Genomic DNA, 18,224 nt, shown 5'->3' with positions numbered 1-18,224 from the left:
CTGGCCTGATATGTCCCAAAGTGTAGCTACTTGTTGATAATATGTCGTAAGTATCTGTTCTCTATGTTCATTTTTAATGGCTGTGCCTGATCAAACACCCTAAACTTTGGATGTGTTAGATGACATCAACCATGTCTCAGAAAAATTAGACAGGCAGTTCCTGATGAGTGTGAAACTTTGGCAGTTCTGTAGCATACGCTGAAGCATTGCTGTGTTATATGGATACAGGATACATAAAATTTTTGCACATGATAGCAGACTTTTGGTTGGACTCTGTTTGCATCTTCTTTCTTCTTGGTTCATTTGGTAGGAGTATCACAATAGACATATGAGCCTTCATTTGAGACACTAGTTCCTTTACAGGGTAGTTTCTATTGAATAAACATGAAGTGTTCTCAAGTGTAAGCCTCTGTACACCCTGCCAGTACCAACGACTCTCAGTGTTGCAGTCAGGTTTTAACTAGAAACAGAAAGAGATACACTCTGTCCTCCACATGTGCTGAAAGAGCAGTACATGGTACTGCCTTTTAAGATAATGCTTTCAGGCACAATCTTAGGGTTTGTTTGGTGTCATGTAAGTAGAAAAATAAAATCAATTGTTATAAAGAAGAGTATGCTTCAAAAAATACAATCACTTTGTTTTAGTATGCTGGGAAGACTTCTGTGGAATTAACTACTAATATAAAATAAGGTTGGTTTTAAATTATTTTTATACTGAATTTTCAGAAAAATGTCCACAGCTCTGTCAGGGGAGGTCTTTGTACTGGTTCTGAGTTTTGGATCAGGCAATCTTTAGGGGTTTAGTTTTTTGGGTTTTAATTCATTTAGAGAGAACATTTTTTGTGTTCTTGATTTTGTTCATGTATGCACCAAACTAACTTACATGGAAGTTAAGAGGAGTTAAGGACATTCAAGTGTGTATTACCATCTTGATCCTGAAACTTTTATCCTGTATAGGCTTCAATATGTATAATCTTGTTCATTATTTTAGAAAGGTTGTTCCCACATGTTCATAAATGCTACTCATAAGGTCTGCAAACTTGACCACAACATTTCAGTTAACACATCAGTCAAGCTCTCATACTGTTCACCAGGCATGCTGGAAGTAATTTCTGAGAGGATTCATGGAGAAAGAGCTGTAACTGTTACTATAACTGTTATTCTGGTAGAAAACAAGAAAAAATTCAGAAATGCTGAATGTAAAGTGCTGCACATGCTTCTAGGATAAATTCCTGTAATGTACATGTGAAGGATATAACTTTACCATTATTACTTTTCTTACTCTAGAGTGTAGAGAATGGGGTTTTTATTAGTAATAGATGGTTATATAGAAGTTATAGATGGTTTTCACATAAACACAGAAATCAGTATGGTTGGTAAACTGCAGAGGAAAAATGGCGTATTTTCATTTGAAATATTTTTCTACTTCTGTTTAAAATGTCTTCACAATTAATATTTCAGACCTGCTGGTAATGTATTAGGTGTATTTTTAACCTTTCACAATTCTGTTTGCTTTAAATGAAATATAGTTTGTGTTTATAAATAATAATCATTAATTCTCAGCAGCAGCATGAGAGTACAAAATGCATGAAGTACAATAACATAGATTTTAATGCAGTATAGGTGTATTAAGCAAGACATACATGTATGTGAGTACATAGTAGGCTCATCTAAGTTTTGATGTGGCAGTTCTAATTCAGCAAGGAATTTGTTCCAGCAAAGATTTATGCATAGATGTTTCTATGGCAGCACCAAGACCATATAGTGTGCTGTAAAGGGTGATACAGAAAATAAGCACATCCCCAAAATTTGTGTTAGTATGATATCATGTAGTTTTTTTAGTTGGAGGTATAGGCAAAAGAACTTGCTTTTTGTAGGTTTCTGCAGTCATTGATAAGCATCTTAGAGTTATTGAAGCCGTACTGGCTTTTTGACTCAGTGGTTATTAAGATAGCATTCCAATACAGTACCGGCAGACTTACTGTACTGGAGTTCAAAACAGGAGCATGAATTGGGCTCAGGATTTTGTCCACTTCCAAATACTGAAACAGCTACAATGAACAGGCATAGCTGGAGTTATAGTGGGAACTGTTAGGAAAAGCCTTGCATTTCTCAAAACCACAGATGCCAAGCTTTATTAAAAGGAACTGGATGAAGAATCCTTTGTGATTCAGCTGGTTCTGAGCAGAACCCCAGTGCAGAGCAGCAGTAAGAGATAAGTAAGTCATAGTGTGTGTTTAAGAGATAGGGGTAGATAATGAAATAATTTTGACAGTGTCAGCTATCATGAATTTTTGGTTTTTAGTCTCTCTGCAATTGGTATGTGCCAGCACTGTATCATCTCCAAGTCACTGGCAGGCAATACTTGTTTTGATTCCTGTTCACTGCTCTGCTGCATACCCAAGTGCTCCTTCTTTCCCTCCCTGGGAAAGAGTAATATGGGTGTCTGTGATAAGGTCAATCTGACACTTCACAGAAGATTTGGAATTCAGTCTAGAATAGGGACTCCCAAATGCCTTTATCCCAGCACTACCATGGGCAGTGTCACTTGTGGTGAAGAGCTTCTCCCTCCAAGCTGGACCCATGTGTGAGCTGTGTACTGCTGCTTCCCTCATTGGTTGAAGCCTGTGCTTCAAGATAATGTGTTTTGAGAGGGCTGGTTCAGCTCATTCCCCCATGCTGGATTTGTATTGCTTCATTCTGAAAAGGCTGGGGGATATACATGTTTTAGGCAGATGAAATACTATAATCTAGGATTGAGGATTGGCATGGGTAGCATTTCGTATCTGAACCAGCAGCTTCTGTGAGTCCATAAAAATACTTTATCTAAGTCATATTTGTCTGTGAAGCATCATGTGCCAGTCTTGAAATGAGTTTATTTGGGCTCTTTCAGGTTTTGAGTTTGTCAAACAAACATTTAGAAACACCTTTTTTCCCCCCAGAGTAAAACCTTTTTACCCTTTGTCTTGTTTCCTCCTTTTTTTTTCATTTTATTTTATTGTGTCCCTGTCTCTTAAATGATGTAATACACAGAAGCTTTGCTTTGTTTGGTAGAATGTGGCTCACAGCTGAGGGCAGTCAACAAAGAACAGATCAAGTCAGCCATTTTTATGTTGTAGCTTACTCTGGATATTTAGCATGAAGAAAAACATTTACTACTGTTGAACAGAGAATTTTAAAAAATGGGTAGGGAGGAATGATGCTGTAATGCATAGAAATGGCAAAAAGTGTTTTTAAAAGGAAACTAATGTGAAAATGTCATACTTTTACACACGCTGCAAGGCAATTTTTCTTTCACAAGATAATAAATCAATTTCAATCCAAAGCAATTATGGGTTAAGCATTATGCGAAAATCCTGCTGATTTAACAAAAATGCTAATAAATGCTAAATATGAATAACCTGTAACATTCCTTCCCTTCCTCCCCCTCAAAAGCATGAAAATGTATTTTGGTTTTGCACAGCTGTTTAAATTTGACTTAGTTTTAGATCAGTCTCCTCTTGTGTGTTGTCAAATTACTTCCTTTTTGAATCCTTGTCTTTTGTAACATTCTCTTCCAAATTTTAGAAATTTTGCTGCCTCTCCCACTTCCCTGTGCAGAGAAAAAGCTGTAGTGTTTAAGTTTCAATAAGACCTTCTTTGAGATCATAGCAGAATTTGGTGATGGTAGTTGTGTCTTCTTATAGCCTAACTCATCCCAGGCCTTGATCACCTCTAGAAGTTCTTCTGTAGGTAACATAACCACTAGCAGCTAATAATTAAAGAGAAGGAGCTTGGTAGGAAAAGGTAACAACTCAATTAATTCAAAGGCATGTTAGGAAAGGGTTACTCCTGGGAGTTGCTTCTCACAAAATAATTGCTCCAGTGGGGATATATTGAGAATGCTTCCAGGGTGAGAAGTCCACCCTGCAGATGAATGCATTGGGCCGTATTAGTGGGTACCACTTCACCTTGGGGCTGAGCTGGACTGCCCAGCTGAGCTCATCTTGAAAGGGGAATTAATTTCAGGAATTCTTGACTTGGTGAAGCTATAAAGAGGTCTCCCAGCAATCAAATCTCCTGGCTTTTGTTGAGGACAGTGGGAATTCTTTCCTGGTGAGACAGAGGACAGATGTACTCCAGCATCAGTTGTTCCTCTCAAGCTTTACAGAAAAGCCTGAACCTCAAAAGCTAAACACAGTGGTGCTTGCTTGATTGTACCAGTGAACACCTCTGAAAATTTTTGAGAAACTTGAATGGAGAATGAGAGGGTGGGTGCTTTGTTTGGTTTGGGGTTGTTTTTTAAAAAAGCTGCTAGACTTCAAAACTACTTTTTCAGCAAGAAATCTCTGCACTCCGTACTAATTCTCCTTCCCTTCCTTGCCCTTTTCTTGTGCTTTCTCTCTAGAAATAATTGATTTTTACCTTGTATGTATCTTATCCTTGTATATATTTTTTGTGTTTCAGTATTTCTAGTTCCAGTACTGTTAGCGTCTTTTAACAAAAGTGCCATTAGGAAATCCTAATGTTTCCCCTTAATTGCTGTTTATCAAAGACTGTAGCAGCTGTGGCCAACATTCATATTCAAATTCATTTTGCTTGCTTTTAAGATCATAGTTAAAGAGTAATTTCATTGTCTGTTCCTAATTTATATTAACTTTCCTTGTTTCAATCATTTGTTTTGGTAAGTAACTGTTAGAGGCATGTCTTCTCTCTCCTTTCCTCCAAATGCCATGGTATAGAGGAGTAAGTAGTTGAAGTTTGAGGTGATCTGTTTCCTAACCCATCCTGTAAATATCAATGCTAACAACAGTGTCTTGTGTTTTTTTTTCTTTTTCTTTTTTTCTTTTTTTTTTTTTTTTTTAATCAATGTGCTTCTTCCTGTGTGAATAATTATGTGTCTAGAAACAGCCATGGAGTGATTTTGCTGTACTGAATGGGGGAAAGATTAATAGTGACATTTGGAAGGCAAGTATATTGTCAGATTTTAGAACCTTTACTACTATTACCCTTGGTTTTTGCATGGCAGTGGCTGTTTTTTCCCCTTTTATTTTTCCATGAATGTCATTCATAACATAGGCCGAAGTGACTGGGGGTACTGCTAGGGATGTCTAGCTCACAAACATGTTGCCTTTTCTGATCTTTCCACTTGGAATGGATTCAATCTAAACTAGCAGAGCAACTGCCATGATGTAACAAATAAGATGCCTGCACTGAATGAAATGCAGCTTGAGAAATATATATATATATATATATATGCATGCCTCTTTTCAACTTCAGCCAGAAACACTATCGCTTCTTTGCAGGGAGGATTTAATTTCCCTTTGAGATAAGAATTAACATGATGGTGTACTTAATACTATTATAATAGTATTAAAACTATACTGATAGCACTGCCTCTGTCTCTAGGACCTGCATGCAGCCACTGTGAACCCAGACCCAAGTCTGAAAGAGTTTGAAGGAGCAACATTACGCTATGCCTCTTTGAAGCTCAGGTACAATGACTTCACAAGTCTCAGTGGAATGACCAGCTCTGTTTTGTGTTGTGCTGTAATTTTCATATGATTTTAAGACTGATTTTGTCCTTTTTTTTTTTATGTCACAGAAATGGTCCACAATCTGATGATGATGATTCTTGTAGCATCAACAGTGATCCAGAATCCAAGGTCTGTATGAAGATCCACAACAGTATAACAATTAAAAATCTAGCAGTTGTAAGCATAAACTTGCAAGGTGCAGAATGTCTCCTTGAAATTAAGTGTACCCCTCCTCTTGACACAATGGGTATTGACCATGCAAGACAAATTCCATCAAAGGAAGTTGCAGATTTAAAGCTTCATTCAGTTGGGTGAGGAAAGTGTGACTTATTTTAAAATCACATAAGCCGGGAAATTGGATTTTAGAGCTCAAGATTCTACTGTCCAACTGTAATAACTGTCTTCTTGCACAACTGAGTGTCTGTGTGAGACAGGGCTCTGGTTTTTTTTATGCCCGGATGGCTTCTGGGGGCATTCAGTGACAGAATTTGCTCTTTATTTCAAGTTTGTCCCTTTTTAAAGTACTCTTCCTTTTTTGTGTGTCTGCTTCAGCTCACAGCTACTAACAAGTAGGTTTAAATAAGTGTTTTGGCTGTGCCATACAGCTGCAGCAGCTGACAGGATCAGAAACTACTTATTTCCAGTAACAATTATGTGTGTAACAGAGTTGATAATTTTAATAGCATTAATGATATATTTTAAGAGAGAAAACAGACTGATCAGGGCATTTAATTTTCTTTGTCATCTTGATTATTTGGCTTGTGATGTTTGAATCAGATGTAAATAGTTGTACTTTGCTTGGCCTGCTGGTAGTTTCAAAGCAAGGGTTTCAGCTGTGTTCATTACAGTGACAAGCACTAAATTCTGAGCACAGTAAATGGAGTTGAAACAGTAAGGAGCATTAGGTTCCAGTCCTGAGAATGACAGAGGTGTTCCTTTCATGATGAACCTTATAGTATGGAAAGCTTTGTAGGGAGGCAGCATTTTGATATATCTATGACTTTACCAGGTGATTTGCACTGAGTATTTTTTGAGTCCTTCCGGCATGGAGGACCATGGCAGTAGTTTTGTGGACAAATAATTTGTGTCATGATCTCCCTTCCCTGTCTCATTTGCTGTTTAAACTTCAGTGTTCATGGAACAGGTACCTATCTGGTGTGTGTGAAATGTCTATCACAACTAGTCCTGTTTTTCCAGTTCAGGCAAAACTATGCTGATAATGCTTAAATGGGTAACCAAAACTGAGCACTAAAACATTCACAGAAGTGATTGAGAGGAGCAAGACAAGAAATAGACGAGAAACTAGACATGTTTTTGACTTTTTTAAAATCACTTGAGTCAAAGCACCTTACCTGATTTCTGCCCAGTGCAGATGCTGTGCAGGGGCAGGAATTTACCATATGTGGGGTCCTGCAGGTGAAGCTCAGCAGTGCTGATGTTGATATGCAGCAGGAGAGGCTGGGGGCAGAGCTGTTCACTGCATCTGCCTCTGCCCCAAATATGGCCATATGTCACAGGAATGGGAAGTGGTCCAGAAACAGCAGGGATAATCTTCACCTGTGGAAAATGCTCTGGGATCTTTATTTCTCACATGGATGGGAAGGAGTTGGGCTAGGTGGACTCCTTGCTAGTCCATTTTACCCCAAATATTGAGAGACTGAAAGAAGTTTGATAGGATTTGAAACTGATGACTTGGAAAAATCAGATATTTTTAGCCCTTTAGGCTCTCCCCTGCCATATTATGTGCCTTAACTATCTTTGATTGAAGCTTGCTTTTCTGTGGCAGCAAGCCCTGATATTTTTTCATTTCATCGTAAGAGAAGGAAGCTTTCTTTAACTCATTAAACTATCTATTGGAAGAATTTGGTAAAATGAACTTTTTTAGAGGTATGTTAGAGATTTTAAACCTATTTATGACATTGACCAGTACATTTGTGGAAGAAAACAGCTTCTCTATGGCACGTTTAATGCTGTATTTCAGCAAAGGGAACCGTGCCACCTTGTGGAAAGCTGTAGTAGTTGTCTTCCTGAGTGTCAAGTTCTGCAAAGATTGAAGCACTACAGAAATGCTTGTTTTGGTAAAAGCATGTAGTATAATTCATGTAATTTTTGTAAGAAAAGTGACTTATACAGCAACACATTTAAGCATTCACAACTGTCAGTAAAGAACAAATGTTTCTCTATGTATCATGTGCTGAAGATGCAGTTCATAGTTTCGTATCTGTGGTGTCTTGGTTAGGTTGTCTGCAGAAGGTCATAAAGGAGAAATGGAAAGAGGAGAGTTACTACATCCAGCTTCTTGATTTCAGCAATTTATTTTGGTAGAAATTTCTTGAAGAGATGGCTCATTGCGCTTGATGAGGATCCTAATTCTGCATGTGAAACATGCACAACTAGAAATGAGTTTTGAATTGGTGCTTCCCAGGAGACAGATCGTAACCTTCCTGGTTAATTTATAGAGCAATGTGTGCCTTCCTAATTGTGTTTCAAGGAAGGCAAAAGATGCTTTTACCAGTCCCAGACTGTAAATTCTTCTGAGTTGTCTTTTTTTTCATTGTTATAAAATACAACATCCCTATGTAAAAACATAGGAAGGTGCTAAATTTTTTCCTTATGGCCGTACAGAGAAATGGAACCTTCTGGGACACCTGTCATTGTCCCTAGGAGTAGATGGAAAATGGAAAGCCCATGTGACTCATTTTCTCCAAAACCTTTTCCAGATTGGCCTGTTTGGCCTGACATTTGGACATGCCTTTATTCTCTCCTTTTCTCTTCAAGCATGGATTTTCAAATTCCCTGTCCACATTAGTCTGCTCAGCAAAGCTTCACTTTTCCAGCCTTCTCACCATTTTAGAGTAGTTTCAGCTATATAGAATTATCTAAGAATGGGCAGAATGTATTTAAACCTGTGGAAGTACTAGGCATTTACTCCAAAAGACTGTTTTCTACGTTAGAAACCAATAAATGCTCTGGATCTCAAAGGAAGAGAATGAGACTATTTCCGAGAGAGAGCATCAGGAGATGCTCATAGCAGATATTTATATTTAGTGATTCACCTGTAGGTGAATGAAAACACAGCTGGAGACATGGAAAGTGAGTTGGTGATGAATTCCTATGGATTAGCCAGGCTTTAGAGTTTAACCAGTTGGCCTTTGGCAACTTGACTTGTGGCTGTTGTGAAAGTGGCCTGTAAATAGAACTATCAAAATAATTTTACAAAATATTATGTGCCCCCAAAGATTTAATATCCATATCTTGGCTGCTTTTCTTACTATGGAAGCAGGTATATGTATTTTGGAGGCATTGTATAGTTGCTTCTTTCTGGTCTTTTCCAGAAGCAAATACCCTGCCTAGACACAAGATCAGCATGTATCCTTGGGGCTGGACATGAATCTGATTTCTGATCCAAGAGAAGACTTAACCTGAGAGGAGCTTTTGCCATGTCCAGCAATCCCAAGAAAGGATTCGTTTCACTGAAAAGAAGTACATAATCTTTTCTTACAGTCAGAGTAGCTTCTAAAATTCTTGGTGCCAGCAGGGAGTATTCAGCATTTCCCAGCAGTCCACCTCAGGCTGCATTACAGTCTTCTCATGAACTCATGAAATGCTGCAGAAAGCCTCAATTAAATTAATTTCAATTAATTAAATTTGAGGAGTTTATTCCATCTTAAGTCTCTTTACAAAAGTAGATTAAATCTAAAAGAGAAATAGGGTATCTTCAACAATTTTTCTGCCAAAATTGTATTTTGGCTTGTTTTTTGGATTAGGACTTTGTTTCTTTCAAAACAATCTTTCGTTTTCATTCCCCAGGAAATAGCACTAGAAGAAAATCTTGTACCCATTCCTTTACTCTTACAAGGGAACCACAATATATAATCCCATGTATTAATTTCAAGATTCTGGTTTTTGTGGGGGGGTTATCTGCCTTGACTAGTCTTACTGACCAACTGATTCAGGTGTAATTTGCCATTCCACCTTTGCAGCTCCTGGGTAGCAGTGGTGAGTGATGGGGATGGCTGTTTCTAAACTGGTTTGTTGTTTCTGAATTTGGCTGTTTGCCATTAGCAGCATGAAGGCACCCTCCCATCTATAGATATGATGCAGGTAAATGATGCAGGTGCTTAAAAATGGTCTGCTTCAAAAGCAGATTTAGAAATAGCCAACTAAAGCACTAAAATATATATCCTCAATGATTTATTTTTTTTAAATCGTTTTTTTCATGTTGCTCATTAGACCTTTCAGACAATGTGTTTGCTTGTTCTTTATCTCTGTGAATGATGTTATTATTAACATCTGTTGTGTCATTAGGTAAAAAATGCTAATGTCAGGGTGTGATGTACATCATAATACAGATTTCCATCTAGAGGATATTTGCTTCCACCATGTTCCTAAATGGAGTCTTGTTTAATCAAATATGAAGATGAGTTCAGGGCAGAGGAGGATGTAGCATTTTCCCAAATCTCGTGGATTTACTTTGTAAGGGCACACAGAGTTACAGTATGGTTTTTTTGTTGTATTATATGTAAAGTATAAATATCTGGGATAATGTAGCTTAATTTCTCAAGCCATTCAAGATTATAATTGAGATCCTCCAAAATATTACACGTCTTTCACTCCTAGGAATCCCATATATCTCTGGGATCTAATTAGCTGTGAACCTAACATGCAGGATCAGGACAGGAGTGCCTAAACAGTAGGAGGGATGTAGAGGAGAGATTTTTACTTATAGTCTTCCTTAGAAAAACACATCGCAAAGCTATTCCTCATGTGAAAGAGAATGGAAAATGCTTGAAAATTTACCATAGTTTCCAAGTTTGCAATGCAAGAATTACATCTTGAGTTTGGAGGCATTATCAGGATTTTCTTTACTAAGATACACTGTACAAAATGTACAGCGTATGGGCTGTGAGATTTCTGCAGGATTGGGAAAGAGAAGATAAAACATAGGAACACCTCTGTTTCAAATCAAAACAGAGTATCTTCATGGCCTGTAAAGTTCCAGTATTGACAGTGGCTTTGTCTGCCACAGGTGTGTTGACCAGAATCATTGTTGGGGTAGTAAGACAGATGCCAAGTGAATTACAGGAGGTTGAATGATGCAGATGGGAGCTGTGTGGGTCATGCTTTGCCCTTGGAACAATTCCTACCCTTGCCATGAATGCCAGGTTTTGTCGGCAGTTTAGGTGCATGCCAGTGACCACTGTCCTTGTGGGGAGGCAGCTTCCCTGGTTGCTTTGCCTGGCTCAGTCAGGTGAGGCAGCACTGGAGGCAGCCTTGCCTCTGAAATTGCAACTGTGGAACACCCAATGCACTGCTGTAGCCTCTGAGGCATGGGACACCATTTCCAAAGGGAAACAGTGCTCTTAAAATTGTAGCTTCTCTACCGGGAAGTGCTGGCTGTGTTTGAGAAAACATGAATATACCTATTTTAATTCTTTTTTTAAATGATGCTGTTTCTTCCAGTGGTGGCAGTTGCTATTGCTTCACTAGGTCAAAGTGCCAGTATCATCTTCAGTACTTTTCTCATGGAAGTGCCCAGTCCAGTTTTTCTTGGCTGGAGTTTGTGTACAGCATCTTGCTGTACACAGCCATTTAATAAATTGTGGTGGTTCAGTAGAATACAAAAAACCCCAGGCTGCTGCGCTAAGCAATTTTTTTTATTATTATAAGAATCTTCACTTTTTAATATTTTAATGTTGCTTATTTTTTATAGTTTTTAATCACAATTTCTTCACTGTTTTATGGTGCAACACAGTAAACTTTTCGTGGTCCAGCAGTATTTTGTGTGTAATCGATGAAGGAACCCTCAGGAATGGATAGAAACTGGGAGAAGCAGCAGTTCATCATACTCATGTGCCACAGGCAAAAAGTTTCTGTGGCTGTTCTGCAGACCAATGGATTCTGTCAGCAAGCACCTCCCAGTTTAGCGCAGCCTGGGCTGATATTGCTGGCAGACCTCCCACCAGCAGAGGTCTGGTCTGCTGTCAGCTCACCAGCATCTCTGCTAACACAGTGCAGAGGTAATCACAGCTTGCAACCCATCATATTCCCCGCTTGAGACTGACCATTCCACCTCTGAAACAATCTATGTAGCCTCTGTCAGCTTCAGCTTTAGATTGGCCTGTTGCTTGTGAATTGCTTCTTGAATGTCTGTTCATCGTATTGTTACAAAATGAACTCACAGATATTTTTGTATTTCTCTTCAATTATTTACATTAGCTTGCCAGTGTAGGGCAGCTCAGTGAAATAGGTTGTTCTAGTTTGAAATGTTACAGTGCTTACCGTTTCATGGCATAGATTTTCAATGGAAAAAGGTGCTGTTTGTATTTATATGTATATATAAATATGTATATTTATTTATGTTATATATTGCACATGCACATTTTGAAACCAGCGTGATACAAATTTGGTGAGTTATTTGTCCGTTGTGGACTTTCTGAAAGGTACATTTATGGAGGAAGTTCTTTTAAAAATCAATTAAAATGGAACATTGTGTTGAATGACAGAGCAATATTTAGATAGCTCTAGCCAGCATGTATATTTATTTTTAGTTCTACTTCTAAATTTCACTTTAAAAAATGAGAAGTTTTCCTTGTCAAAATTTTCTGCATTTCATCCAAGAGAAAAGGGATAATATTTATCTCTTAAGAGATGGAAAAGCATGAGATGTGCCATACATCATAGTGCCATGTTGCACAGTTATGCATTATTCCATGTGCTTGAAGATGCTGACTCCATGGTGCTTCCATCTCCTCCAAGGAGACAGTGCGACAGTAAATGGGTCCTCAAATGTGGGAGGTCCACCTGGGCTTAAGATTTCTGGACTATGGATTTGTGCTTATTTGAGTCTTTTTTTGAAAAGTAGGACTTGATCAATAGCGATTTAACTTCATTGACTTTGGGTCCTGTTGTAAGCATAACTTCTGCAGAAATCAAATTACTTGTAGTAATGTTGCTTCTAAAGAGACAAAATTCTGACTTTAGTGAAGCTGGAAGGTTTTTCTCCAGTGATTCAGTAAGGTCAAGGGTTCACTTAAAGGTTGGGAGCTCTTCAGGGGTTTTGTTTGTTTGTGGGTTTTGATGGGTTTTTTTAAAATTTGGATGTCATGCATATTCCCTTTGAAATTATGCACCACAGTACTAAGTAAAGTACTGCTGATGGCATTAGAACCACTTATATCTTGTCAGCCCAAAGAAGAGCCTACAGGGGGAAAATACAGCATTTAAGGTTAAAGTTAACGAGTGCAGAGCATTAGTTTTAAAGAAACGAATGCACACATTCTTTATGCTCTGTAAACTCCTGCAGGGCTTGTCTCTACTGACAAAGCATATGTGTGTGTCTGTTGGGGTCATGTTTGTGTGTTGCAGAGTAGTGAAATCTGCTTGAGTTACCCTAACAGTTCAGTTACTCTGCAAGATACACTCGAATTTGAACATCCTTTATTAGCTTCTAGTGAAAAATATGTTTGCCTGTTCTTAAATGGGGAAGCCCAAACCACCCTCAGCTCAAAGCAAAGTGTATAAACCCATCCCTTTAGGATCTGAAGTCAAGGTATCTGTAAAGCATCCACAGTGAAAACCTGTTCTTGCTGAGAAGACTGGAGAAAAGAATAAGGTGATTTTAATTTCTTCTTCAGAAAGGGGTGTTAGTAGAGAATAGTAGTGTTCATTCTATTTTTAGCTCAAATGACTAGATTTTCACTTGATTCAGAAACACAATAATGAATTGGGATTTTAAAAAATCTCGGACCAGCACAATGCTATGCAACATTTTCTTGCCTTGATAGAGCAGATTTGACCTCTGGCTGTAGGCTGGGGGAACCACTGAGACAGAAGTATTAAGCTCAAAACAAGAGAGGGACTTTTGTCATCCTACACATTGAAGTCTGCAAGTCTGGAAAAAATGAGACTGTAGTGACTTGGAGAATGAGTAAAGGACTGTGAGAGCAGAAAATTTAATATTGACCTCCTCTAAAGAAGTAATTTATTATAAATGTTGTTCTACAGTATTTGTAAAGCCCCTGTATTTAATTCTATGGAAGTTTAGTTTATAATAATCTGCCTGAAATAGCATTTATTAGTGATTTCTGAATTCTGTTGTGAGCTGAATATTTCTGTGCTTATTTTTTTATTTCATGTGTATTTTCAGTAATTTAAATAATACAAGATGAACTGCAGCAGGAAGCTGGAAATGTTGAAAAGTCTTATTAGTATGTTTTTGATTATGCATTTTGAATTCTTTGTAGCTAAGAACTTTTATGTGACATCTGTCAGTATTTCTTTGAGACAGTAGATGCACTGCAGTCTCTTCATGTCAATTAAATGAAAGTGCTTGTTCATTAATTGCCTAAGTTCTTTCTATTCTCTTGTTAGTCTATCTTTGATCTTCTCCAATATTTTCATCTGGAATCAATGTAATCTTTCTTGCTATGTAGCAGACAAGTATACTGGAACATACTTCTTCCTCATTTCCTTCTCAGAATAGAAAGATAATATGTTATGATACTTGATCTTCCAAAGCATAAAATAATGCACTAGGTTTTTTTATTTTCACACCGTCAAAGAAAATGCAAGTGAAATTTCAAAGATTTGGCTGCATAATAAATGGTTAATTATGTGACCTACATGCTGTGTCTCGGGCACAAACCTGCTCAGTGGTCTGTGATAAAAGGCCTTATTAAATACTGTAGTGATTTACGTATGTCTGCAGGCAGATATAACCTTTAAAAAGGAAAAATATAAAAGGAAACAAAGGGAAACTGCTCAAAACCAAGTCCCAAGTCCTGTGGGCTTGGAAGTAGGGAAGAAATAAGTAGCACGGATTTAAAGCATCAAGGCAAACATACTCTTAATGAAGATGTGTTCATAGTGGCTGCCAACAGCTGTGCAATATGAGAAGCAATCTGTCCATGGTCTTGTAATGTACATTAGTTTGTTGTTCTCAAACTGATGTTCTAATTAATTTTCAGCCTATAGTGGGATCTTTTCTAGCCATGCCTTTATGATCCATCCAGTTTCCAGTACTACCCTGCCATCAGTCATGTTCACTCGATCTCTTGTCCTCTTTTTAGCAGGGGATTGTATTGGCTTTGTTTTTCTCAATTATTTTATTTTTATTCTCTTTAATGCTACATGCTTAGCACTGCATGAGACAACAGCTAGAGTGTGCATTTGCTTATGGGTAGAACTTCGTCACAGTTCTGTGTCCCTGCCAAAGCTCCTTCCAGGGTTCCTCTTGGAAAAGGTGCTGCAGAGCAGAACCCTGCCCTGTGGTGAAGGGTTTGTAATGCCAAAGAGCAAAAGTGTGCTCCGTGGTTTGTTCATTTCTTCAGTCCTAAAGTTCCCCAGCTTTAAGCAATGTTTTGGATCGGAACTGCACTGCAAGAGAGGTTTACAGCTCTATACAGAGTTCAGATGACAGCATTTATGAGTTTGGTTCTTAGGTTACAGATCATTAACCCTGAAACATTAATTGGATTTGCAACTACGTGAACATAGGTTCCCCAGAACTGTAAAACCAAGCAGCGATACTTGTGTTTTCATTTTTGTTGACCTGTCTTTTCATGGAGTAGTGTGAGATAAGGTGGATTTTTTTCCTCTGTGCAATTTCTTTGCACAATGTCCTGTATAGCCAGGCAGGAAATGTGAAGTCTCTAGTCAAGATAAAAGTACAAGATTATTGACATACCATGGTTTATGTGACATTTTTTCATTCACTTCTCTCAGCCATGAAGTGTTTGTGATAGTATCTTTGATCTTCCCAGTCCCAAACAGCAGTGTTCCAAACACAGTATACAATTCCTAAGTATCTTTCATCCTGCTGTATTTATCAACTTCTTTTGTTTTTCTTCAAACCTCTTTTATTTTGCCAGCTCTTGAAAAGAGTCTGGGGGCAAGCAGACAGCCTGACCAGGCACAGAAACCTTCTCTAAGAGAGAAAAGAAATTAGGCAGACTACCATAAGCCAAAAGTTGGCATTGGGATTACTTTGAAATTATGACAGGCCAATGATTATTAATTGCCACTAATTGTCTGCGAGCCTCAAGTAGAGGTGCTTAACAAACTGGCATTACTAGGAATGATTGTTTTACTGAGCTGATAGACTCTCAATGAAGAAGAGCTACACTCTGTTTTTTAGCTTGGCTTGGTTTGCCTCTACGTGTTAGTTCCAGAAGAAAAGAGAATGCATTAGCAAAGCTCTTTCAGGTCAAAGGAAGTACTTTGTCTCTTGGCTTGTCAGTATCACTGGTGGGAGGCAGAGAACCATGATGCTGTGTTAATGTTTTAGAGTACTAAGCAATTCTGCTGTCACACCTAACTCAGCCAGCCATCGTCTAAAAATTAGGTCATATCTGACCTAACACTAGGTGGTTGGTTTCTGCTGGGTTTTGTGCTCGTTTGTTTTAAAGAGACCTCTAAGTCAAATAATGAAGGAGGAAAAAAGCAACCAACAATAAAACATGAAGTGGATCTCTTATAATCCAGCTGCTGGCAATATGCAGAGAAGACAGATGTGCAGGCATGCATGCTGAGACTTCTACCTCTCCCACTCCACAGGTGTGTGTTTATATAGTTCTCTTATACTGATACTGAGTGGACCCTGGTATGTGTCACATGTTACTGGGTGCTCCTGTTCTCTAGTTATGAAAATCTATGTGAAGGTCAGCCATGACTGCTGAGTCACATCAGCATATGTATTCAGTTAACCAAAAAATACCAGGTTTTTTGGGCTTCAGGTGTATTTTGAGCAAAAGAAAGTTACTTTTATATATGTACTCAGGTACATGCATTCCCTTGTAAGTAGCGTGTTGAGTCTTTTTAGGGTTTGTTGGGAGGTTTTTGTTTGCAGCAAGTCTTTGGGAAATTGGTTTGTTTTCATGAAGCTGTTCTGAAGCATTTTGTTTGGGTTATGGTAAGGGCTTCTTGTGAAATACACAGACAAAAGCTTGTCAGGTGCCAGAAGCCAAGGACTTTCTCATGTCTACCTCGCTTGAAAGCACCAAGAGGGAATAGAAGCAGGGAAGGAAGCCAGGTCCTTCGCATGGAGGGCAACTGTTATGACAGTGAGCTGAATAAATACAGTGGATGCTGCCACTGGAGCATTTGAAACATAGAATTTAAAAAGGCCAGGAAAAAAATATCAAAACAGTTCACCATCTTTACTACTAAGAGACTTACCTGCTGTCAAGTTGAACTGATAGTCTTTCATAATTTTTTGGCCTTCTTAAGATATACTCTGTTCAGTGCAAGGGCTGTATAGGTTGTATGGGCCTCTGAGCAATCTGGTCTGGTGAAAGGTGTCCCTGCCCACAGCATGGGATTGGAACTAGATAATCTTTTAGGTCTGTTCCAACCCAAAGCATTCTGTGATTCTGTATTTATCCTTATGTTCAGAGAGCAGCTAACAAATTGCAGATGTGGTTGAGATGTGAAGAGCAATGAGGAAACAGTATGCTTATTGTATATATTTAGTTCTTCACCTCTCTTATGATTTAGAAAATATTTCTCTCTGCTAGTATTCTGCTATTCAATTTAATATTTAAATACTTGTAAAAAAACCCCTTTCTTCTGGTAAGAAAAAATTACTATTTTTAAAGCTTGCAAAGATAAATATTTAATACCCCAGTGGGTATAGCAGCACTTTTAGCAAGATTCATGAGTATCTGATGTGCCTGAAACAATTCTGCAATCTTAAGATTAGACCACCTTACTAATTGCTAAAAAATGGTTTTTTTAGTATCTTGTGTAGCCCTGAAATGAAGAGCACCCCTGAGTATTGACCCCTCCTTTGTCTCCTCTTTCACCTTCTCCTTCATGGCCCTTTAGAATTGAAAGTCAGCACTTTCGTGGGTTTCCAGCAGAGCTGGGTCAGGAAGCAGCAGCGTGGGAGAATTTGCATGTTGATTCCCATGTCTGCAAAGCAAAAAAAAAAATGAAAAAAAAATCCACAAAAAAGCTGGAGGCGTGAAAGGCTTTAATTTTTTTACCTACACTCACTAAAGAGTTTTACACAATTGCAGAGTGTATTTGCTGTCTGATACCTGAGATGAGATGAGATGAGATGAGATGAGATGAGATGAGATGAGATGCATAACTAGTGACTCGTTGGAGTGGGTACCAGAGGTACAGAAGGCAGTTTCTTAGGCTGGGTTTCCTGCTTGGCAAAGTGAGCCTGGATGAGTGCATTGTGCAAACTGAAAGAAGGCTGACGGAGAAGTTTTAAAGGGAGGGAGAAACTCATTAATCTTTTTATCCAAATTTTATTCATCCCTTATGAATTCACCCTTATGGTGAATTTTATTCATCCCTTAGTTTGCCAAAGTTGACATATCATGCATATTTAAAATACCTTGGTGTTTTGGGGTAGGTTTTTTTTGAGGACAGTTGTTCCCAAGTGGCACACCAGTGATGGTGTGTGAGTTTGATCAACTCACTGATTTCACAGCATGTTTTAGAGGGTGGCAAATGAATTCAGCTTTTGAACTCTGAAGCTGATTTATTTACTGCATCTTAAGAAGAAGGATTGATAACTCCAGCATGGACCTGCTATTGCAGCTGCTGGGCTCTGTGCCCATGTGGCAGTGTGCTGCTGGAGGCAGCAGGGCTCCCAGCAGTCCCCGGCGCTGCCTTCCTTCCTGCAGCTCCCAGGATCATTGTCTGCTTTCCCGGGCACCTGCAGGATGCTGCCGACAGCAAAGAAAGCCGTGT

At 38.5% G+C, this 18,224-nt stretch overlaps 1 protein-coding gene across 15 annotated transcripts in view; it reads left to right on the top strand.

Annotated features, from left to right (window-relative positions):
* The window catches only part of APBB2 (amyloid beta precursor protein binding family B member 2), a 169,610-nt gene that overhangs the window by 99,468 nt on the left and 51,918 nt on the right, over window positions 1–18,224 (top strand). For 11 of the 15 annotated variants that reach the window (XM_048302830.1, XM_048302833.1, XM_048302834.1 and 8 more), the window contains 3 exons: window positions 4,885–4,947; window positions 5,389–5,474; window positions 5,585–5,645. In XM_048302830.1, coding sequence (XP_048158787.1) covers window positions 4,885–4,947; window positions 5,389–5,474; window positions 5,585–5,645 — 210 coding nt within the window. The remainder of the gene's footprint in view (window positions 1–4,884; window positions 4,948–5,388; window positions 5,475–5,584; window positions 5,646–18,224) is intronic. The other 4 variants (XM_048302840.1, XM_048302843.1, XM_048302842.1 and 1 more) reach the window with 1 other exon arrangement.

The sequence above is a fragment of the Corvus hawaiiensis genome, chromosome 5 (assembly GCF_020740725.1).
Source record: "Corvus hawaiiensis isolate bCorHaw1 chromosome 5, bCorHaw1.pri.cur, whole genome shotgun sequence".
Taxonomy (NCBI): domain Eukaryota; kingdom Metazoa; phylum Chordata; class Aves; order Passeriformes; family Corvidae; genus Corvus; species Corvus hawaiiensis.
This window is presented reverse-complemented; position numbering and strand designations above follow the sequence as displayed.